Genomic DNA, 23,692 nt, shown 5'->3' on the forward strand with positions numbered 1-23,692 from the left:
CTGGATGCCTAACGGGAGCTTGTGTGCGCACTCAGCACGCGCGAGCGTAGGGAGTGGTCGGAACGCAATTGAGTGAATGAGACAGAGGGGAAATATAATTTAGGGAGAAGAACTGTGTGATGTAAAAGCAAATTAACATCGTCTTCAAGACAGAATTTTACTTGCCCGTTCAGGCAGCCACAAAGCACATTCCACCAAATAGTTTTACAGTATTTGATCTCTGGTTAAATATTGAGCTTTGACATCCGTTCGAGTACTCAATTACTCATGCCCATGTCTAACACAGAGTAGGTAAAAGTTGCCCCTAACCACTGACACAGGGTCAGATATTTTTTCATTATAATGGCTATGGCTAGGGTTAAAGTAATCTTAGATCTGTGGATAAGGGCAACTTCTGGAGCCATTCATTTGGTATATATTTTGGTATATATTTTTTTATATATATTTTTTTACCTCTTTGACATGTGCGTCGTCAAAGTACATCCACTTGCGTATCTTGGTCTGGAAGAAGAAGGTGGAGTAGTGCTTGCCGTAGTAACACACCATGCCCACCAGGTAGAGCTCTGCCTGCTTGGCTTTGTCATCAGTCACTCTGTAGAAGAGCTGTGAGGCACAAGGAGAGGACAGATTGATGCACTGATATTCAGCCCCATAAGGAAATTCAAAATACACTGTACTGCAATACTGTACATCAAAAACATATGTGGGTTAATGTCATTTTTCCTGGTCAAGTCACAAGGTCAGTAACAAATTAGGCCCTTACAGTAAACATAATCCATAATACATTTTGCCTGTCATACATTTACATCAGGCCCAAACAGACATCAGGAATGTTGGTATCAGATCACAACACAACTCTCCAGAGGTTCTCAAAGGTTAGCTCGCTTTTACAGCCGGTAAACACCATGAAAGATTCAATAGAGATGGAAGACGGTGCCTGACTTGTGTGTTTACCACTGAGTCAGAGTATAGAGACATCAGACTTCTTTTTACCCACTCTGGTGTTAGAGGCTAGACACATTACAGCATATGCAAACCCAGAACAGCCTAACCTTGTGGCATCTTGTAAAGGAAACTGTAAGAGTGTGTGTGTGTGTGTGTGTGTGTGTGTGTGTGTGTGTGTGTGTGTGTGTGTGTGTGTGTGTGTGTGCGTGTGCGTGTGCGTGTGCGTGTGTGTCTTACATCCCCCAGGCGCAGGCAGGTGCCCAAGCTGTGGATGACGTCCTCTGCCAGATCTGAGTGGTCAGAGTCCCACACCAGACCTATGGTGATGATCTCGGGAGAGTTCATCAGCACCCGACGGATGCGCAGCTTCTCCCCGCAGTTACTCTGAAGCAGGGAGGGAGGGAGAAAGAGAGGAGGGAAGGAGGAGAGAAAGGGAAGAAGAGTCCGTGTGAAGAGGAGGTGGGAGAAGAAAGGTAGAGGGCAAGAGATGGAGTGGGAGAGGCAGACGGCAAATTGAGCGTAATAAATCACAAATATAAACACAAAATCCTCTAACAAAGAAATCCTAAAGCAAAGTCTACCATGACTCATTACGTACTGAGTGGGCAGTGATCTTTATCCATTTAGCTAGTTCAGCGTTGACGATGGTTCGTTTCAAGGCAGCACTCACAGTAAGCTGTGTCTGAAAATGTCAGCTGGCTGTAGGCCAAGTCCTGACAATGACATCCCCCAATTCAAGTGTCACTTCTATGCCTGTCACAGAGAGCCAACCGTCCTTTACACTGGGTCCAGCAGCATGTGGGGTTCCTTAAGAGAAGGTTTACCACAGGATTCCTTTCATAAAGCTGATTTTGGCCAGAGCGGTGTGTGTGTGTGTGTGTGTGTGTGTGTGTGTGTGTGTGTGTGTGTGTGTGTGTGTGTGTGTGTGTGTGTGTGTGTGTGTGTGTGTGTGTGTGTGTGTGCGTTTGTTTGCGTGGGAGAGGGACGCATGTCACCGCATGCACCTGCCATCTTGACCTCTTTTCCCCAGAAGTGAGGCTGGAAACAGGCAGGCGGAAGGCCCCCTGAAGGCAGCGACTGTGCACACGCCAAATTTGCCATAAACAGAGGAGACTTTCTCACAGCACATGAGAGCACTGGGGTTTCTCACACACAGACCAGCGGTAGAAGCCTCAGTCAGCCAATACTTACAGAGAAAAAAAATACAGTTCTGAAAAATGTCTTTAATTGTACAACATTGTGGGAGCTCGTTAGATATATGTAGACTCTAGTGTTCACCTTACGGGACTTTAGAGGCTTTAATGTTTGATAAGACAAAGCTGTGAGGGAGTACATGAATAATAGGAGTAATGTCTGACTGGGAGATTTCATGTGGTTGAAATTTTCAAATAATACTTTGAGCTGCTCATGTTGAGCCCCCCTGGTCCTTTCAGTTCAGTGTCGAACCCAGAGATGTTACAGTCGGAGCACTGAGGACTGTGTGCTTGGATGACCTCCGAATGTTGTTTACGGCCACTCTAGACGCCATGGAGTTCCGCTGAACCAGTCGCCCCACACTGTCACGCCCTGGCCATAGAGAGGCTTTTATTCTCTATTTTGGTTAGGCCAGGGTGTGACTAGGGTGGGCATTCTAGTTTCTTTATTTCTATGTTTTCTACTTCTTTGTTTTTGGCCGAGTGTGGTTCCCAATCAGAGGCAGCTGTCTATCGTTGTCTCTGATTTGGAATTATACTTAGGTAGCCTTTTCCAACCTATGTTTTGTGGGTACTTATTTTCTGTTTAGTCTCTGTTACCTGACAGAACTGTTTGCTTTCATTTTGTTACTTTGTTCAAGTGTTTTTTGATAAATAAATAATCATAAACACTTTTCACGCTGCGCTTTGGTCCACTCCTTCCGACGACAGGCGTTACACACACTCAATACAAGCCTCAGTTAGATTGTGTGTCTGAGCGTGCATATGTGTGAGAGTACAGTTATTTTCATTGACTGAATAATCCCCCAAAAAGTGGCTCCAAGAAATTAATAAATCAGACCATTTTCACCACCATAAGCAATAATATGTGGTAAATATAAATGCAATATACAATGAACAAAAATATAAACGCAACATGCAACAATTTCAAAGATATTACTGAGTTAAAGTTCATATTAGGAAATCAGTCAATTTAAATAAATAAATTAGGCCCTAATCTATGGATTTCACATGACTTGGAATATAGATATGCATCTGTTGGTCACAGATACCCCCCAAAAAAGGTCGGGGTGTGGATCAGAAGACCAGTCAGTATCTGGTGTGACCACCATTTGCCTCATGCAGCACGACACATCTCCTTCACAGAGTTCATCAGGCTGATTGTGGCCTGTGGAATGTTGTCCCACTCCTCTTCAACGGCTGTGTGAAGTTGCTAGATATTGGCGGGAACTGGAATACGCTGTCGTACACGTCAATCCAGAGCATCCCAAACAGGCTCAATGGGTGACAAGTCTGGTGAGTATGCAGGCCATGGAAGAACTGGGACATTTTCAGCTTAAAGGAATTGTGTACAGATCCTTTCGACATGGGGCCGTCTGTTATGCTGAAACATGAGGTGATGGTGACGGATGAATGGCATGACAATGGACCTCAGGATCTCCTCACGTATTTCAATAAAATGCAATTGTGTTCATTGTCCATGGCTTCTGCCTGCCCATACCATAACCCCACCACCAACATAGGGCACTCTGTTCACACCATTGACATCAGAAAACCGCTCGCCCACATGAGGCAATACACAAGGTCTGCAGTTGTGATGGCTGGTTGGACATACTGCCAAATTCTCTAAAATGACGTCGGAGGCCGCTTAAGATAGAGAAATTACCATTACATTCCCTGGCAACAGCTCTGGTGGACATTCCTGCAGTCAGCATGCCAATTGCGCACTCCCTCAAAACTTGAGACATCTCTGGCATTGTGTTGTGACAAAACTGCACATTTTAAAATGGCCTTTTATAGTCCCCAGCACAAGGTGCACCTGTGTAATGAGCATGCTGTTTAATAATCAGCTTCTTGATATGCCACACCAGTCAGGTGGATGTATTATCTTGGCAAAGGAGAAATGCTCACTAACAGGTATGTGAGAAATAAGCTTTTATTTCAGCTCATGAAACATGGGACAAAAAATGCACATGTTTTGTGTTTATATATTTGTTCAGTGTAGAACGCTGTCACATTCATGTTTTTGTAAATTGCATATCATCCATGTCCATGTAAACTTGCGACTGTAACTACAACGGCACTCTGGCACTGACACGTTTAGGAGGCTACTGACAGAATGTAAGAGACTTGTCCAGTTCATCCAATCAGCACGTGTTGTGGGTTTGTCTTTTTTCTATGCTTCAGGGAGTAAGAAAAGCGTGATTGGCTCACAGAATGGGCTGCGGCGAGTTAATTGATTACTGTCCCATTTGCTAGGGGGGAAAAAAATCTATATTCTTATTTTTATACCCAGGGCCAGCGGCCCAGGTACCAGTCCGGAACCCGGTGGCTGGGAAACCCTGGTCTATAGTATGGTAAAATATAGTGTGCTAGTATAATCACGCCTAGGATGAACCTCGTAGGTTACGATATCGCCTTTGCGAAACTCACCGGACAGTTGCGTAGGTCTCCCACAGTGCTGGCGTTGCGGAGCAACTCTCCAAACATGTCTGGTGTGGGCTTGTCTCTACACTCCAACATCCTCACCGCCTGGTTACTGTAGCAGAAACACACAGAACACTGACACTCAGACATCGACAGTATGAGACGACACTCACTCAGACGTCTAGTCCTTGCAACACCGGGGTTGTGGGTGTGAGTCATCCACATATACAGAGTGTGTTAAATGTAAGTCACTTTTCGATAAAAACACTTTTCAATAAAGACATCGTACTAAAAGACAGACAATACAGCCCCAGCCTTAACACGGGTGTTACTGTTCATGTGAGACAGCACTGCCCTTCATTGCAGGGCACTCATCTACAAGGTGACTCTTTGTCCCTTCCCATTCTCTCCAGGTCTCTGGGGAGATCTCTCCACCTATAGAGGTGCACACCTCAAAGACGCTCCAGGGTTATACTGTAGCTTTGCTCTGGGCTCTGGTGCAGGAGAGATGACTAGGTCTCAGGAGACAGACCTTTGTTATTGGCAAACAAACCGTTGTCAGGATACAACACACTCCTCTGAGGGGTTCGTGGAGAGTGTGTTTGTGTATGTGTGTGTTTCTCTAAGACAGAGAGAGAGAGAGAGAGAGAGAGAGAGAGAGGCTTGTGTTGGGGGATTTTGGGCTTATATCTGGGCCAGAACAGCGTTCAAGAATCAGATAGAGCCCATACAGAACAAATACCAGACTCATCTCATGAAATATGAATGGAGACATTTCATAACTTTTGCATAAGAAGTTTGCTCATAGCATAACAAGCCCTCTGGGTTGACTGGCTACAGCACACAGCTGGAGACGTAGGCGGGCGGGCAGGCAGGCGGCCCCTGGTTCACTACAGCTAGTCTGTAGCCTAACAGCGGGATGATTCTCCTCCCATAGCCCAGAAAGGTGTTGCTGACAGCTCCTAACCCCAAGAATAAGAGAGCTAGTCAGTCCCAGTCAGAACACTAGTTAGTACCAGTGAGAGCTAGTCAGTACCAGTCAGAACTAGTCAGTACCAGTCAGAACACTAGTTAGGACCAGTCAGAGCACTAGTTAGGACCAGTCAGAGCACTAGTTAGTACCAGTCAGAGCACTAGTTAGTACCAGTCAGAGCACTAGTTAGTACCAGTCAGAGCACTAGTTAGTACCAGTCAGAGCACTAGTTAGTACCAGTCAGAGCACTAGTTAGTACCAGTCAGAGCACTAGTTAGGACCAGTCAGAGCACTAGTTAGGACCAGTCAGAGCACTAGTTAGGACCAGTCAGAGCACTAGTTAGGACCAGTCAGAGCACTAGTTAGGACCAGTCAGAGCACTAGTTAGGACCAGTCAGATCACTAGTTAGGACCAGTCAGAGCACTAGTTAGGACCAGTCAGAGCACTAGTTAGGACCAGTCAGAGCACTAGTTAGGACCAGTCAGAGCACTAGTTAGGACCAGTCAGAGCACTAGTTAGGACCAGTCAGAGCACTAGTTAGGACCAGTCAGAGCACTAGTTAGGACCAGTCAGAGCACTAGTTAGGACCAGTCAGAGCACTAGTTAGGACCAGTCAGAGCACTAGTTAGGACCAGTCAGAGCACTAGTTAGGACCAGTCAGAGCACTAGTTAGTACCAGTCAGAGCACTAGTCAGTACCAGTCAGAGCACTAGTCAGTCCCAGTCAGAGCACTAGTCAGTCCCAGTCAGAACCAGTCGGCTCAGTGCTGTTTCCCCAGTCAGAGGGTTACTTACCAGAGGGAGGTGGTGGAGATGTAGTGCACCATCTGAATAAAGGGCAGTGGGTCAGAGGAGGCCCCACAGCTGCTGCACACACACTGCAAACACACACACACACACACACATCAAGTTACGTGACTATGATAAGCAGAGATGAATTCACTTCAGTTCATTAAAATAGGAATGGATGGGCAGATCAATTCTGAGATTAAAAATGTTTTGATTGACTGTGATAATATAAAGAATTTACTTGGGCTTGTATTTGTACTGATGCTTGTGTTTGTGCTGACCTGTTCGAAGAGGGTCATGGCAAACTTCTGGTGTGGGATGCAATGCTTGGCTGTGCAGATGTCTTCTTTGGTCTCGTCTGAGATGTGGAAATGGATCCGCATTAGAATATTCTCCTGTGGGGGCAACAGGTAGAGACAGTCACGTTAGCGTTATGCCCGTTTTTTTGGTGTGTAATTGTGTATGTACGCAAGTGTGTGTGTGCTTGTCCACATTTATTTTTTTACTTAATCACACGACTACGTCATGACAAAACCAACACACAAAGAAAATATCCTTTTGAAAAAAATCACTGAAGTCCAGTGAATCACAGAGGCTCTGGTCGGTTATACTTGGATAATTTACTGGTTGATTGATCACTCGAACTGCAGGCAGGAGCCCTCTGGGCGGTGGGATCACAGCAGAGTTCTGCACACATAAGCTGCAGCACCGCAGAAAGAGGGTCTCCACGGGGAGGGTCCAGTGTACAGTTAGCATCTGCCCCGCACCCACCATCTCACTGCCTCCGGACCTCAGCCAAACACCTCGAATAATACACATTAAAAAACCACCCAAGTTGCAGTTTTTGTATGTTCCCGGTTGTCAGCAGAACATAAGGGCTGCTAAACAAGCAGAAGAGGGGGAGAGAGGAGAGATAGGAGAGAAGGAAGAGAGGTGGAGAGGAGAGAACAGGCCCAGATAGAGATACAGGGTAAGGAACAATCCTCTGGTTGGCTGCCCAATGGCATTGCCTATAAGATTACCTGGTATGGAGGAAATAAATGATTCTTTACAATCATGCACCTCTGAGAGGGGAGAAGGAGGGAGCAGGCTCGTTGGTTTCTTTGTCGTAGTTTGGAGACCAGGTGGACTCTGCTTACTGTCGGTGGGATCAGGAAAAGGCCCTGTACAGAACTCTGCCCTGCAGCTTCCCAAAGTGAAAAACACTTCCCAAACTTTCCTTTGTTCTGCCAAAGAAAATAGTGACTCTACCACTGTTTTGTAAATGTTATGCTACTGCAAATGTCTGGTGTCAACATACAGCATTTAGCTATGACATCCCTTTCAGCTGATCTCTTAGCTCTTCTGTTTCTATATACAGTTGAAGTCGGACGTTTACATACACCTTAGCCAAATACATTTAAACACAGTTTTTCACAATTCCTGACATGTAATCCTAGTAATGTCTTAGGGCAGTTCGGATCACCACTTTATTTTAAGAATGTGAAATGTCAGAATAATTGTAGAGAGAATGATTTATTTCAGCTTTTATTTCCTTCATCACATTCCCAGTGGGTCAGAAGTTTACATACACTCAATTAGTATTTGGTAGCATTGCCTTTAAATTCTTTAACTTGGGTCAAACGTTTCAGGTAGCCTTCCACAAGCTTCCCACAATAAGTTGGGTAAATTTTGGCCCATTCCTGCTGACAGAGCTGGTGTAACTGAGTCAGGTTTGTAGGCCTCCTTGCTCGCACACGCTTTTTCAGTTCTGCCCACAAATGTTCTATAGGATTGAGGTCAGGGCTTTGTGATGGCCACTCCAATACCTTGACTTTGTTGTCCTTAAGCCATTTTGCCACAACTTTGGAAGTATGCTTGGGGACATTGTCCATTTGGAAGACCCATTTGCAACCAAGCTTTAACTTCCTGACTGATGTCTTGAGATGTTGCTTCAATATATCCACATCAGTTTCCATCCTCATGATGCCATCTATTTTGTGAAGTGCACCAGTCCTCCTGCAGCAAAGCACCCCCACAACATGATGCTGCCACCCCCGTGCTTCACGGTTGGGATGTGTTCTTCGGCTTGCCAGCACTCCCCCTTTTTCCTCCAAACATTACGATGGTCATTATGGCCAGTTATATTTTTGTTTCATCAGACCAGAGGACATTTCTCCAAAAAGTACGATCTTGTCCCCATGTGCAGTTGCAAACCGTAGTCTGGCTTTTTTATGGAGGTTTTGGAGCAGTGGCTTCTTCCTTGCTTAGCGGCCTTTCAGGTTATGTCGATATAGGACTCGTTTTACTGTGGATATAGATACTTTTGTACCCGTTTCCTCCAGCATCTTCACAGGGTTCTTTGCTGTTGTTCTGGGATTGATTTGCACTTTTCGCAACAAAGTACGTTCATCTCTAGGAGACAGAACGCGTCTCCTTCCTGAGCGGTATGACGGCTACGTGGTCCCATGGGGTTTATACTTGCGTACTATTGTTTGTACAGATGAACGTGGTACCTTCAGGCGTTTGGAAATTGCTCCCATGGATGAACCAGACTTGTGGAGGTCTACAATTTTTCTTCTGAGGTCTTGGCTGATTTCTTCTGATTTTCCCATGATGTCAAGCAAAGACGCCCTGAGTTTGAAAGTAGGCCTTGAAATACATCGACAGGTACACCTCCAATTGACTCAAATTATGTCAATTATCCTATCAGAAGCTTCTAAAGCCATGACATCATTTTATGGAATTTCCCAAGCTGTTTAAAGGCACAGTCAACTTAATATATGTAAACTTCTGACTCCCTGGAATTGTGATAAGCGAAATAATCTGTCCGTAAACAATTTTTGGAAAAATTACTTGTGTCATGCATAAAGTAGATGTCCTAACCGACTTGCCAAAACTGTAGTTTGTTAACAAGACATTTGTGGAGGGGTTGAAAAACGAGTTTCAATGACTCCAACCTGAGTGTATGTAAACTTCCGACTTCAACTGTAGATGTATATATAAAAAAATAAGCAGGAGTGGAAGAATGAAGGGTAATGCACGTGGGGAAGTGAGGGATAAGGTAAATAAGTATGGAGGAATAAGGGAGGTGAGAGAGGAAGAGTGAGGGAGGGTTGTCTCTTACGAAGCACTCTGCAGCGTCGTCCATGATGCCCAGCTGGAAGCGCTGTTCGTCCTGGAAGGTCTTGGCCAGGGCGCTGCGGAGCGCGTCAGACGGCAGCACCTTCTCACTGCTGAACTGGAACTGGGCAAAGATACTCTAGAAACAACAAGAAACACAATAACATAGCAGGGTCAATAACTTTCACACTTTCTGGAGTAAAGAAATTATAGGACAACCTGGCCTGGTCACTCCTTGCTGTCCCCAGTCCACCTGGTTGTGCTGCTGCTCCAATGTCAACTGTTCTGCCTGAGGCTATGGAACCCTGACCTGTTCACCGGACGTGCTACCTTGTCCCGGACCTGCTGTTTTCAACTCTCTAGAGACTCTCAATGATCGGCTATGAAAAGCCAACTGACATTTACTCCAGAGGTGCTGACCTGTTGCAACCACTGTGATTATTACTATTTGACCCTGCTGGTCATCTATGAACATTTGAACATCTTGGCCATGTTCTGTTATAATCTCAACCCGGCACAACCAGAAGAGGACTGGCCACCCCTCATAGCCTGGTTTCTTCCTAGGTTTTGGCCTTTCTAGGGAGTTTTTCCGAGCCACCGTGCTTCTACACCTGCATTGCTTTCTGTTTTGGCCTTTAGGCTGGGCTTCTGTACATTACATCAGCTGATGTAAGGAGGGCTTCTTGAATACATTTGATTGATTGATTGATTGATCATTTCACAGGGTTCGCAGGGCATGACAAGTTCAGATGCAAGACATCCTTACGAATGGACTAATCTCATAACACAACCTAGACTTACTGAGAGAAGATGGCCCATTATAATGTCTTTCTGTTTCCTCAATCAAAAAACACCCTGAACAATGTGAGTGTTTATTGGGAAAGCGGACACAGACACATGCAGGCACACAAACACCCACACGCACGCACGCGCACACACATACACACGTTTGCCCTGCCGCTGCACCTCAATTTATCTTGCGCAAGGAGGAGAGAGAGCGAGAGGAGAAGAGAAGAGGTGGGTGAGGTAAGGGAGAGAGAACAGGAGCGGCAGGGAAAGAAGTGGGGAGAGGATAAATGATCATAGCCTAATAATTCTTCTCAAATTAAATGCCTGGCAGAAATGCCCTGTAATCGACCCCTCAAATGAGCCCTGGTGAATTCCGATAAGGCTGAAACATCAAGAGAGAGGGAGAGAAAGAGAGGAGAGGGGGAGACCAGAGGGAGGGAGAGAGAGGGAGATGGAGGAAAAGAAAAGGGAAAGGGAGCATAGGGAGATGTGGAGAGAGCAGAGGGGGAGAGAGAATGTGAGAGGGGGGGGGGGGGGGGGGGGGGATAGAGTGAAAGAGAGAGAGAGAGAAAGTGCAGAGGGAGCAGCAGAAGTACACTTAAGCCTACAATGACTATGACTCACACTGAGGTACAGTAGACACGAGTGTGAAACCAGCTAACCGGTCACAGTTAAAAGGACCAGACCTAGTTAGCCAGTAGCTAAAAGGATGGCCTCGTTGAACCCACAGGGCTCTTTCACTCTCCAAGTCCTGCCAGCTGGCCAGATTCAGCTGCTCTAAGCCATGCCTGCCTGCCTGCCTGCCTGCCTGCCTGCCTGCCTGCCTGCCTGCCTGCCTGCCTGCCTGCCTGCCACAGACCCACAAAGGAATCAGAAATGCCTTCAAATGTCACCATCAAACCCCTCTGATGGCCCTGCAGCCCTAATGCATCGCAGATCACACCACTCAGATTCACAAGAACTCATTAAATCTGCATTTGGGGATAAAAAATCCCACACGGCTGAGTGTGTGAAGTGCCATCCTGCAGCCACTCAAAAGGCATTTACGCAGCCTCGACTGTCACCTCGGGTGTGTGTGAGTTTGTGACACCTCCTCATTAAGATCAAATCAGCGACTCAAAACAGGAAGAAAAATAACTTCTGGCCCACAGGATGAGTCTTGTGGTGTAATGAAAGTAGCATAGAGGCAAAGCTAGTCTGGTTCTGCCAGCCAGACAATTGGACAGAGATTTGGAACGCCCGACAGAGTCCAGTACTGCGTAACATCTAAGTTTGATAGACCACACTCAGACAGAAATACACGGTCATGGTGAGATATATAGAGAATGGTCATTGGTCACAGTGAGAAGGAGACGGTCACGGACACGTTAAGACAGCGAGACGGACCATCACGGTGAAACAGAGAGAGAACCATTGAGTCCGTCACACTCCTCACAGACAGAGAGACCGACAGAGACAAACGAACAGGGGAAAGCACAGGAGAGAGCCTCTCATTCCCAACTAAAATATTGAACGTTTGATGGAGAGTGCCAGTGGCATTCCTGCACATTAGATGGAATGTAATAATAAAAGAAAGAGTGATGAGAGAGGGGGGATTGGAGGGAGCAGAGTGAGAGAGAAAGGGGGAGAAAGAGGGAGTGTAAGGGAGATAGAGAGACAGAAAGGAAAAAAGAGAGGGGGGGAGCTGGCTAAAGCCAATGATCTACATTCAGCAGTCTGTCCAGATCAAATCAAATCAAATTGTCAAAAATCAAATCAAATTTGTCACATGCACCGAATACAACAATACAACCTTACAGTGAAATGTTTACTTACAAGCCCTTAACCAACAATGCAGTTTTAAGAAAATACCACAAAAAAAGTAAGAGATAAGAATAACAAATGATTAAAGAGCAGCAGTACATAACAATTGCAGGGCTATATACAGGGGGTATCGGTACAGAGTCAATGTGCGGGCCACCGGTGTCGAGGTAATTGAGGTCATGTGTACATGTAGGCTGAGTTATTAAAGTAACTATGCATCGATAATAACAGAGAGTATCAGCAGCGTTCCGGGGGTGGGGGCAATGCAAATAGTCTGGGTAGCCATTTGATTAGCTGTTCAGGAGTCTGACAGTCAGAGAGAGATCCATGGTGCACAATCCATAACCACTGTCCAGACATCCAACCACTGCCTGTCCACACCAGGGTAGATTACTTACTTACTGACAATTCACATGCTGAGATACACATGTTCACATTCAAAGGCATGGTCCTCCATCTCTCTGGGGGCACTCAGCTAAATCCACAAAAGTCACTTGAGAAAATACTCCTAGATTTACTGTTAAAATAAACGCAACAGTCCAATACCAAAATAACCATCCTCTATCTGCATTCTTTGGAAGGCATTACCTGGAAAGGATTCATGAATAAGTGAATCAACTCCTCCACCCACAGGCCCCATCCTCTCTCCACCCACAGGTCTAGACTCTTACCTTCAGGGCACAGAAGATACACGAGTCCTCCATGCACTTGTGTGTGGTCAGCTGCCGGAAGCTCCGGCGAAAGATGTCCAGGTGCCACAGGACCTGTGGGAAACAAGAGCAGGAAGGAGTGAGACAAACCATGAAAAACGCTCCTCAGGCCTTCTCATTTCCTGATTTCTAAATGGAGTCTGAGTTGTCTACTGAGGAAACAACAGAAAGGTGCTGCGTGCGGGACATTAGAAGGTTGGTAGAGTGTTTCCATCGAACCCCTGAGAGACAAAGCTGACAGTCAGATTGTCTCTGTGTCGCCTCCGCTGCTGCCTCAGATGGTCGACATCCCTGCAGTGCGTGTCTGATACAAAATGCAACGGGAGCGTGTGACAAACACTTGCTCCGCTGCGTCGCCTGCGTTTGACTTTCCCACCCTCTCTAAGTGCCGGAGCTTCGCTCCAAAGGTCAAAGCTTTTCACAGATTCAAAACCCTTAGAGAGAACAGGGACTGTCAATCTGTGGAAATCTAACTCGAAAAATCAGTGGAATTCCCTCGCTAATTCGTACCTGATGCTAAAGGATGTCCCTCCCTGGATCTGAGGTTAGTTACACAACCACAGTAGTGCCCACTGTTGTCCTGTCCAATCCCCCGTTGGCTCTGAGAGCCCACCACTGCTGCACTGTCCCACGCCCATCCAATAGGAACAAGAGCAGGTCCTCACCAATCAGATCCCTGATGCCCTCCCAGGCGCTTAATCCCCTCAGCATGGAGGAATCCTGCACGCCTCGCCGGGAGTTACGGGAAGAAGGAATAAAGACTGAGGGGGGAGCGAGACAGACAGACAGAGGGAGAAAGAGATAGTACGCGCTAGACCGCGGGAGAAGGGGACAGAAGGTGGAATAGAGAGAGAGCGAGAGGTGAGAGAGAAAGAGAGAATGTGTGTGTGTGTGTGTGTCTTGGGTATATGTGTGTGAGAGAGTAGCAGGCCCCCTCTGAAGCCTATCACTTTGAGGAATGTACGCTTGCCCAGGTCGAGCGGAGATGCGGGTTGTCAGCGGAACAAACGTGGCCCTGGCAGTTTCCTGTCGGTAAGCTCCTCGGCATACCATCTCCCATCTGGCACCCTGCCTGGGCACCTCCAAAGGGACAGGGCCCACCCCCACCTGTCTAGTGTCTACCCTGACCCCACAGTGCCCATGTTATGGTCCTGCTGCCAGGCTGCCACACGTCACTGAGCAGAATCATAGAGGCCTGTCAGTCTCTGTTAACCTAACACCCCTAACCTTCCTTTTTCTATCTCTCTGTTCCCCCTGTCTCAGACACTACCACCTTCACATTTCTCACACCAATCATGATCCACCCAAAATGATCACCCAATACTGTACAGTACACCTGTGCTATCTTAATTTGATCCCTCTGTTGTTCACAGAGAATAAAAAAGGCTTCTTAAATCAGTAATTTCCACTTTAAAATGTCAGACTTGATTTATCCTAACTAAAAATGGATCAACCCCTACAAAAATGTCCATTAATTATAATCCACATAATAATTAGCATTTCTTGTTGCTGCAGACTTATTTTCCTGCTGTGAGAAACTGGTCAAATTATAATAGTACATCTGTATGTCAAACATGGCTTCAATCAATTGAAACACCAATCATGATGCAACCAATTGTCACCCTATACTGTACGCCAATACATTTATGCAGCGGTGTAAACAGCTATCCAAACTATCCCATAAGTATTCAAACTAAAACATTGCTTCAATTCATTTAAACTCAAACAACATTAGGGGATAAATAGTGAGTGTGGTGAGGCATGAGTAATACCTCAGTGAGCAGCAAGCCTGGAGCATCTGTTGGCCTCCAGCAGAGCCAAGCGTTACAGTACTAGTACCCAGTGGAGCGGGTTAATAGCAATCAACAGCATTGAGCATGACAGGCCTCCATAGGTCAATATAGCTGACCTCCGGTGACCTCCTCTAACAGTTTCTGCAAGGCAAGAGACTCCTCCAGGACTACTCCAGGACAGTGTGAACCAATACCACTTCTTGACGCTGCATGCTTCCTCAGGCGTGAATATTCAATCTGTCCAAGTGCGTGATAAAACACAATCATGGTCACTACATTTGAAAGGACTTTAGCTTATTACAGCTGGTATAAGTTGGTTGCCTGAAGAGGTAGAAAAAAGCTCTGAGGCGGTTTAAGGACCATGTTGTGACACTGCTGACTGAGATACAAGAAGTACAAGAACTGTGAGGTTGAACTATAAAACTAATAGATGTTCCTTGATTAACATTTACCAACATCAAGCATATAAATTATTATTATTATTCAGTTTTTTACACTGCTGCTACTCTCTGTTTATTATCTATGCAAAAGTGCTATTGACATACAGATGTAATATTATAATTTGACCAGTTTCTCCCAGCAGGAAAATAAGTCTGCAGCAACAAGAAATGCTAATTATTATGTGGATTATAATTAATGGACATTTTTGTAGGGGTTGATCCATTTTTAGTTAGGATAAATCAAGTCTGACTTTTTAAAGCGGAAATGACTGATTTAAGAAGCCTTTTTTTAAATTATCTGTGACAACAGAGGGATCCAATTAAGATAGCACAGGTGTACTGTACAGTATTGGGTGATAATTTTGGGTGGATCATGATTGGTGTGAGAAATGTGAAGGTGGTAGTGTCTGAGACAGGGGGAACAGAGAGATAGAAAAAGGAAGGTTAGGGGTGTTAGGTTAACAGAGACTGACAGAGACTCACTCTATGATTCTACAAGGCTATATCTAGGGGGTACCGGTACCGAGTCAATGCGCGGGGTACAGGTCAGTCAAGGTAATTGAGGTGATATGTAAATGTAGGTAGGGGTAAAGTGACTCTCGTTATTGTTATTTTATTGTGTTACTTTTTTAACTTGAGTTTATTTAGTATATATTTACTTAAAACGGCATTGCTGGTTAGGGCTTGTAAGTAATCATTTCACCTGTTGTATTCGGTACGTGATAAAATAAAATTTGATTTGACATGCAATCATTTCCAGATGTAAAAAAGGCAGTGTGTCAAACACAATAATTTAAGTGGCCCAATTTTTTTTTTTGTAGAGGCCTATAAATTCAGAATGATATACCAGGCAAAATTCTGAAAATGGAAACCTTCCAGAGCTTTGTCACTATGGACAGCGAAACATTGTTTTGTTAGTACAGCCTTCCCTTGAGTAGGCTATCAGCAAGATTTGGGCCAGAGGCTGGGGGGTTGGAAACGCTCACATTGAGATCTAAACATCTCAAAGAGAGTGATGAGAGATGAGTTCTATCCTGAGAAGTATCTTAAGACGAGAAGTTGCTGGTTATGCCCTATAAGACAGCCATAAAGAGGCTGTCAGCCACACGCACACATTAACATCTCCCAGATCTTAACAAGTCCTGACTGGACCTCTCCTCCAGGTTTCATAACCGGACAATACACCAGACCATCTGCACTGCAGCAGCTTCACAGAAACGCAAAGGACTGCCTCAACACCTGGATGAGGCCAAATATGTGAGTTTCAGTTTCACCTAGACTCAAAAAGCTGTGAGTTGGGGTCAAATGCCAGGTGAAACCATATGTAACATCGTGGGCCCGTCAGTCTGGCAAAAAGTATGCCAGAACATTCCATCTATGCACCAAACAATCTGAACATCTGCAACAGGAACACTAGAAATGGTACTGAGTGTGTGATACCACAGGCCTTCAGTTCTTTTTCTGAAGTATGTAATCGGAGACATTGGGAATTTCCTCTCATCCATTCCAGAATCGTTGGAATGTATATTCAGTTTATTTATGAGACCCCTGCTGTGTTGCCACTCTGTGTGACCCTGCCCCTGATAATGCCTTCAATCTGTCAGCCATCACTTGTGATAAAAGTGTTTCAGGGAACTGATCCAGGAACGAGAAGCATAAAAAGTGGGAAAATCCGACTGGACGAGATGCAAATCGATGATATAACAAAAATAGCAAAATTCCAGCTTTAATGCTGCCATGACGACAGCACTTAAAGCAGGATTAGCAGATTACACTTAAGCAGAGAAAGGGAGGTGGCAGTGGAGGGGGAAAACAGACAACTTCTAACCCCAACAACTCAAACATATGGAGAGAGACACACACACGCATGCATGCACCGCCCAAACACACATCAAACCCACATCCCTACCTTATTAAACTGAGTGTTTCATCTTCACTTCCAGGGGCAGTCTAAATCAACATCTCTAACCTCTCCTCCACATGGAAAAGGCTACTGTAGCTAGCCCTCCATCCAGCCTGCCTCGGTGCAGCATGTACGGCACTATGCAACCAATCACACCCCAAAGACTCAACAACAGTGACTGGTTTACTCACCCAATCAGAGAAGGGTGAGCATCACAATACCCAGGGTACCGCCTCATTCCAAGGCTACCCCTCAGACAAGACTTAGGAAAGAACATGTGGCATGACAGATTTTATTCCGAAGGTGGAGGCGTGACTGCAAAACCTTTTTAGGCCATGATGAATAGCTCTCCGCCTTCGTGAGCAGTGGCCGGTATGGTATCAGTGTCTGTGTGCAAGGAGTATGTGTTACTGCAGTTCTTGTACAAGGGCTAAGTTAATAAGAATAACAGAAAATATAGCTTTTGAGTCTATATTGCATGGAGAGAGAATGGGATCACATGTGCATAATGCGCAATCAGCACAATTCCTGGTTTGTGTTTTTCTTCCTGTCCTATGCCCCCTACCAGGTCCAATATGTTGCTTGTTCTCCCACTGCGGAGTGCAGACCCAGACCATGGCATTCTTCCGACGCACACAGACTATTCTTCCCAGGTTTGTGAGCCCTTCTCTCTTTGTGGTGGTCTGTTAGTCTTAGAGACAGATGTCCAGGATGGAAACAATGTCCAGTCCACAACTGTACTACACAAAGCAGAGAGCAGAAAAGGAAGGTACCTCTCCATATGGGATTGGTAGAAGGCAGTGGAGGCTCCTCAGAGGAGGAAGGGGAGGACCATTCACCTCGGTGAATTTCATACAAATTAAAATTGTGAAACATACAATTTTTGATAAAACTATACTAAAAATATTAATGTCACCAAATAATTGATTAAAACACACTGTTTTGCAATGAATGTCTACAGGAGCCTCAACAGCACTCTGTAGAGTAGCACCATTGTGTAGCCAGAGGACAGCTAGTTTGCACCCTCCTCGGTACATTAACTTCAATACAAAACCTAATAGGCTCATGGTTTTCACCCCCCTTCTACAGAATTACACAGTAATGACAACTTCCGGAGGACGTTCTCCAAGCTATCAGAGCTCTTGCAGCATGAACTGACATTTTGTCCACCCAATCAAAGGATCCGAGAATTAATCTAGTACTGAAAGCATATGCTACAGCTAGTTAGTACTGCAGTACACAAAATGTGGTGAGTAGTAGACTCAAAGAGAGAGAAGGACAATTGTTGAACAGTTTTGAACAAATACATTTCTTAAAAAATGAAGGAGAAGCAAGAGAGAGAGAGAGCTAGCTATATTTTCACTTTCACTTAATTAGCTAGTGAATGCAGCTAGCTAGTTAATCCTACTTAAATCGGGGCGGCAGCGTAGCCTAGTGGTTAGAGCGTTGGGCTAGTAACCGAAAGGTTGCAAGTTCGAAGTCCGAGCTGACAAGGTACAAATCTGTCGTTCTACCCCTGAACAAGGCAGTTAACCCAATGTTCCTTGGCCGTCATTGAAAATAATGAATTGTTCTTAACTGACTTGCCTAGTAAAATAAAGGTAAAAAAAAAAAAAAAAAATACCTGGCTCAAATGGAGAGTGATGCTATGTTAGCTAGCTGGGTATGGCTATCCAACATTGGAATTCTTTCATGTCAAGGTACGCTTTTGGTTTTACGAATTTATTGCCACCGGGGCCTGCTGGTGTAAATGCTAAACTGCTTGCTGACTGTACACTGTACTGCATGATTGTAGTGGGTTTACTAATGCATAAGTTCTATTAGCTACGTTGACTATGACATTAGCTATTATGGTGACGATGTAGGTTTGGCTTGGAAAGGTTATTTCACCTGGTCACAGACTGCTGATGTGTTGTGCACTGAAGTCCACAAGCGAAGGGAAAAGGGGAGAGAGGAGGAGAGCACGTAGATGCAAGAAGGAATTACTACGAGCAAAGTGATCATGCTGTTTGTATGTGGTGTGCAAGGCAGCATTGGATGTGTCACTGTCTGTCACCTTATCTCGACCCGTGCACCTATGTTGTAAACTTGAATTGATAGGCTAGGTTGTAGCAACCTCATGATGGGTATAGGGAAAATGTTAGTATTATGTAGTAGCCTAAACCTATCGATGTTACATTGAGCTGGGTGATGGGTGAATGGAATATGAATGACAGTCATCCGATACGCTGTAATAGAAATAAGGACATGCTCATATAAAAATCATTGTCCTCCTCATCTTAAATGGCACCGACCGCCACTGATAGGAGGGCCAAAGGAAGACAGGTGTCTGTCTGTATGCTAACATGGGACATAGCTGCTTGTTACTGCGATGTTCCAGCCCTTTCCGTCATCCTAATCAGATGTCAGAACAACTATTCCTCATCTGAGTACAGACCCAACTACTACAATTCACAAACGTGCCATTTCTACTGGCCCTGTGAGGCCCTTAGGTATTCCAAGCATACATCCTCTTGATCACTTTGGGCACAATTATACAACACTTGCACGCCACGCCGCTCAAGTCAGGCAAGTGAAGCTCAACATATTTGTTCCCAGGTTTGCGTGTCCTTGTTGAACTGTGGAGCGTGGAGGAGAGGGTTGTTAGGAAGGCACACGGCACAGATGCTGCTCTCCTATTGGCCTCGAGGCATCTCCCGGGCCCCTTTCTGTACATGATATGGAAATGAGAGAGGCAGGAGAGCATGACAAAGTCATCCCGACTGGACAGCTCTGGAGGAAAGTGATAGCCCAGCAGAAAAAAAGAGCCGTCGTTGACTATTTGTTTCTGCATTATCATGAAGTGCATGTGAAAAAGAGAAGGCAGGAAGGAGAGAGGAACTGATGGAAGGAAAGAGGGAGGAGGGAGAGAGGAAAAAGGGCTCTGTTGAACCGCAGGACATCTGTTTCCTGAGATGGTATGTCAGGTGATATATTTCTCATGTTTTCCCAACACTGAACTTAATCAGAACTATGGACAGTATCTATCGTTAAATAGAAGGTGTGGAGCTCAAAGCAACTGTAGGAAAAATGTTAGGCTAGAAATATGACCAAATCAGACAGAGACAAATTGTGCAAGTAATTACTATAATCAAAACAAACACCACAAGGCTATTCTGAACAGCAGACAAATGCTCAACTCAAGCTGTTAACTCAAGTCTCCAGGGATCATTAGGACACCGGAAGTACTAAGCTGCCACCAGGAAGTAGGCATGCTTTGCTTTGTTTGCTTGCTCCAGTCGTGAGTCGTGACAGGAAATGGGTTATGTCATAGTTGTTTTTTCCTTCCATCTCAAGCCCTAGAACACATGAAAGACAGATTCCCAAATACCCAACACACAGGACCACTAGATTGGACAGATTTCCATCTGATGAAGTTTTCATTCTGGAAAACATTTACTTGACAGAGGGATGCCATGGGCCGCTTCTTTTCCGATATGGAATATCAGAGAGTATTGTGGAGCTGTCCTTTGGCAAAAAGAATGTCCTATTTCGAATGGAACTGGGTCCTTCAGCGCTAAATCGGACATCTTATGAAAGAGTGACATGATTTCCCCCTGGGATTTATAGGACATTCAATGAAACTTTCAATGCAGTGACTTGCTCCCATGCCCCTTTTTTTCAACACGGCTTTAATAGGAGCTACTCAATTGCTTCATCTTTTAAAACCAGATATGCTAAGACAGTCAAAACACAGACGATTTGCTGTGGTAGTCAGCCCCATATGTGATCAGTCTAAATGAGAGCAAGGGAATTGATGAACACATAGAAAACTGAGTGGCAAATCCTTCAGCAGAAAGATTGTTCTTCTGTAAGACTACATTAACATATTCAAATGTTTGAATAAATCATTGCAAACTGCCATCCCTACTGTACATAATAGGCTGTCAATTAAATAGGCCTAGATGCTCAATGCCGGGTGTTAGGAAACGAGACACTAGAATGTTGCAATCAATCTAAAGATAGTTTATACATGTTTTCATTGTGTCCTGTTCAAATGTTACATATCAGTCTTGACATTTCTTTTGGATTCATTTCACATGATAGGACGCTAATTAGTTAAGGCCAGAAGGTCCTTAATCTTAAACTGAGCCATTACCCATGACTCATGGGTGAGAGTTACATGCAGATACGTTTTTACAAACACAGGGGGTGTCTAGACGCTACATTTCTCCTCCTCTCATGTTTTCCCCTCTCCCATTTCCTGTAACTCAACTGGTTCTTATTATGTGCCTCGGTATGAAGGTTTTACTTTCAAACATTTGATGAAGAATGTGAACTCAAACACAATGGCCTTTCGTGCGTCCCTGCATAGCATGCTTCAGAAACTCAAAATAACATGATTAGATAAAACTGTAGCGGTGATGTTAGAGAGGGGTAAAGCTGAAGTTATCTGTTCGGGCGTCAGGCAGGTATTCACACTGCCAACGAAAGTACAAGTAAGATTCTGTTCCATCACAGACTGATGCTCATCCACATAGGGAGGAACTTGTACGTAAGTGCTTAAGTCATCTCTCAAAGGTAGGTACCTCAGATCCTCTCCCCTAAGCAAAGACAGAATGGCAGGTTTCAATAAACCCTTTCACCCAGGGGCAGTGATTTAGGGCTTTTCAATTAAGCCCAGAGTACTGCAGCTACCAGAAGTGGTTTCTGCTAACATGGTGGGTACTGGACATCAATCGAAGTGTTTTGAGCTGTAGCAAATTAACATTACAAAACAATACTGTACAATAGGCTTAACCAAACTTAAACTCAGAAATAGACTGAAATGAAACCATTCTAATAACATATAGCAATATGTATATGTCCAGATTACACATTTAAATGCACAGTGGATTGCAAACCGACTGACATACAGTACACTCTTTGGAAAAAAAGTGCAATCTAGAACCTAAAATGGTTATTCAGCTCTCCCCATAGGATAATCCTTTGAAGAACCCTTTGGTTCCAGGTAGAACCCTTTTTGGGTTCCAGGTAGAACCCTTTTTGGGTTCCACGTACTGTAGAACCCTTTCCACAGAGGGTTCTACATGGAACCCAAAAGAGTTCTACCTGAAACCAAAAAGGGTTCTCCTATGGGGACGTCCAAATATCCTTTTTTCTAAGAGTGTACTTCCAACCCAGCATAGAAATGATTTGCTTAAATCCTTTTTATATGCCCATATTCAAATGTTCCCAAATTATGACCTTTTCAACAAAGTTATGCCTGTTAAACCATGTGTAGGCAAAATGAGAGACAATATCAGAGAACTTAATGAAGCCTAGTTAACGCACAGCATTTAATTTCAGACAAAAAAGGACTGTTTTCGCCCCCGGGCTGCCGATACGCTGTTCAAGCATATTGTTATGGCTCCCAGCAGCAGACAATGCATTATCAGCTCCCCCCCCTCTGTCTCCTTACTCATAACTGACACTCATTTGTAGCTTTGGCGGTATTATCAGTCAGTTAAGCCCCTGTATTTCTATTTGGCTGATTATATGGTAATCCAAAAATAGAGTGAAAACTAATGACAGGTTGTTTGGCTGGGTAATTATGGTGCATGGCAGCATCTGTCTGACAATTGTTTATGGGGACTAGAAGCTTGGCTTAAGTCACAGGCGACTGACTGCCTGGCAGGCACCATATTAAACTTTGGAACCGCCTTTCCCATTTCCCCCGAAGTACGGTGTGAGTGGGTCCTCCCAGTCAAGCTGGCAGTGCCTGGGCAGCAGTCCTATAGAAGGCAATGGTAGAACCACTTTCTTAAGCCACTTGTTCAGGCTGAGTCCTGAGTCCTGGTCTCCCACCCACTACGTCAAGTAAAGTATCTATGAGTACACTAATAAGAGACTGGTTATCCAGGCATTTCAGAAGACTCAAGCCTACTTCACCAATCATTTACTTAACATGAGTCCTTCAAGGATGACTTGGTGACTTGCTGGTGTGGTGACTTGCAGTGGTTGGATTTTAAGACGACCAAATAATGGACAGTTTTACAGTAGAACAAATTAATTGCTGTTATTGTTGTTTTATATTTATCAATGGATTGACATTGTAGAGAATCTGTAATTACAGTATTGCATCAGTAGAGGGATTAGTCAGGAACAAAGGCTGATTATAATGAGATCTGGCATAAAGTTTCATATCACTGACAGATTAGAAATTGGACTAATCTGAAAATGTGGGTATGAGAAGCCAGAAGTATGGGAAGCAGACTCCCGAGTGAAGAACATTACCGCACTGAAATATTTAAAGCTACACTTGGAGCATGAAGTTCTGAGAACATTCTGTGTGTGTGTATCATGCTACATTAAATGTATCGTCATCTCTCTGTCATGTCAAGTGAGGATACTAACACGTATTTCAGAGAGTTGTGTTTCACTATATTTTCCTAAGGGTGCCACACAGGACTTGTCTATTACTGTCTGTAATCACTGCTCCTCCCTGAAATCTCACAGAAGTCTAACTCTTTTTCCATAACGTTATCGAGCAAATTAAGAAGGAATGTCGACGTAACTTGTATCAAAGTAAGAAGCAAAATTCTGTTTTCAAAATAATAATTATTGTGAGCTAATGTGACATAATAAAGAAATGTGCATATGTCGCAACAGCAATGATAATTCGCCTTATTTAACTCTTATTAAAATCTTTTTCCATTAAAGGATGTCGATTTAACTCGGTTGACTGCTAGGATTGTACATAAATCCCTTTACGCATGTGCATAATCATAGATAAATCCGACAGGAGAGTTTTAATGATGAAAGTTGGACAGAGGATCTCAAAATCTCTGTGCAAAAAACACTTTC

At 44.5% G+C, this 23,692-nt stretch overlaps 1 protein-coding gene across 6 annotated transcripts in view; it reads right to left on the reverse strand.

Moving 5' to 3' along the window:
- usp54a (ubiquitin specific peptidase 54a) overlaps positions 1-23,692 on the reverse strand; it is a 92,931-nt gene that overhangs the window by 20,872 nt on the left and 48,367 nt on the right. For all 6 annotated transcript variants that reach the window (XM_055902168.1, XM_055902165.1, XM_055902166.1 and 3 more), the window contains 7 exons: positions 12,693-12,785; positions 9,434-9,568; positions 6,609-6,722; positions 6,334-6,416; positions 4,572-4,677; positions 1,183-1,329; positions 454-603 (listed from right to left, as the gene is read on the reverse strand). In XM_055902168.1, coding sequence (XP_055758143.1) covers positions 454-603; positions 1,183-1,329; positions 4,572-4,677; positions 6,334-6,416; positions 6,609-6,722; positions 9,434-9,568; positions 12,693-12,785 — 828 coding nt within the window. The remainder of the gene's footprint in view (positions 1-453; positions 604-1,182; positions 1,330-4,571; positions 4,678-6,333; positions 6,417-6,608; positions 6,723-9,433; positions 9,569-12,692; positions 12,786-23,692) is intronic.

Source organism: Salvelinus fontinalis, chromosome 37, assembly GCF_029448725.1.
Source record: "Salvelinus fontinalis isolate EN_2023a chromosome 37, ASM2944872v1, whole genome shotgun sequence".
NCBI classification, from domain to species: domain Eukaryota; kingdom Metazoa; phylum Chordata; class Actinopteri; order Salmoniformes; family Salmonidae; genus Salvelinus; species Salvelinus fontinalis.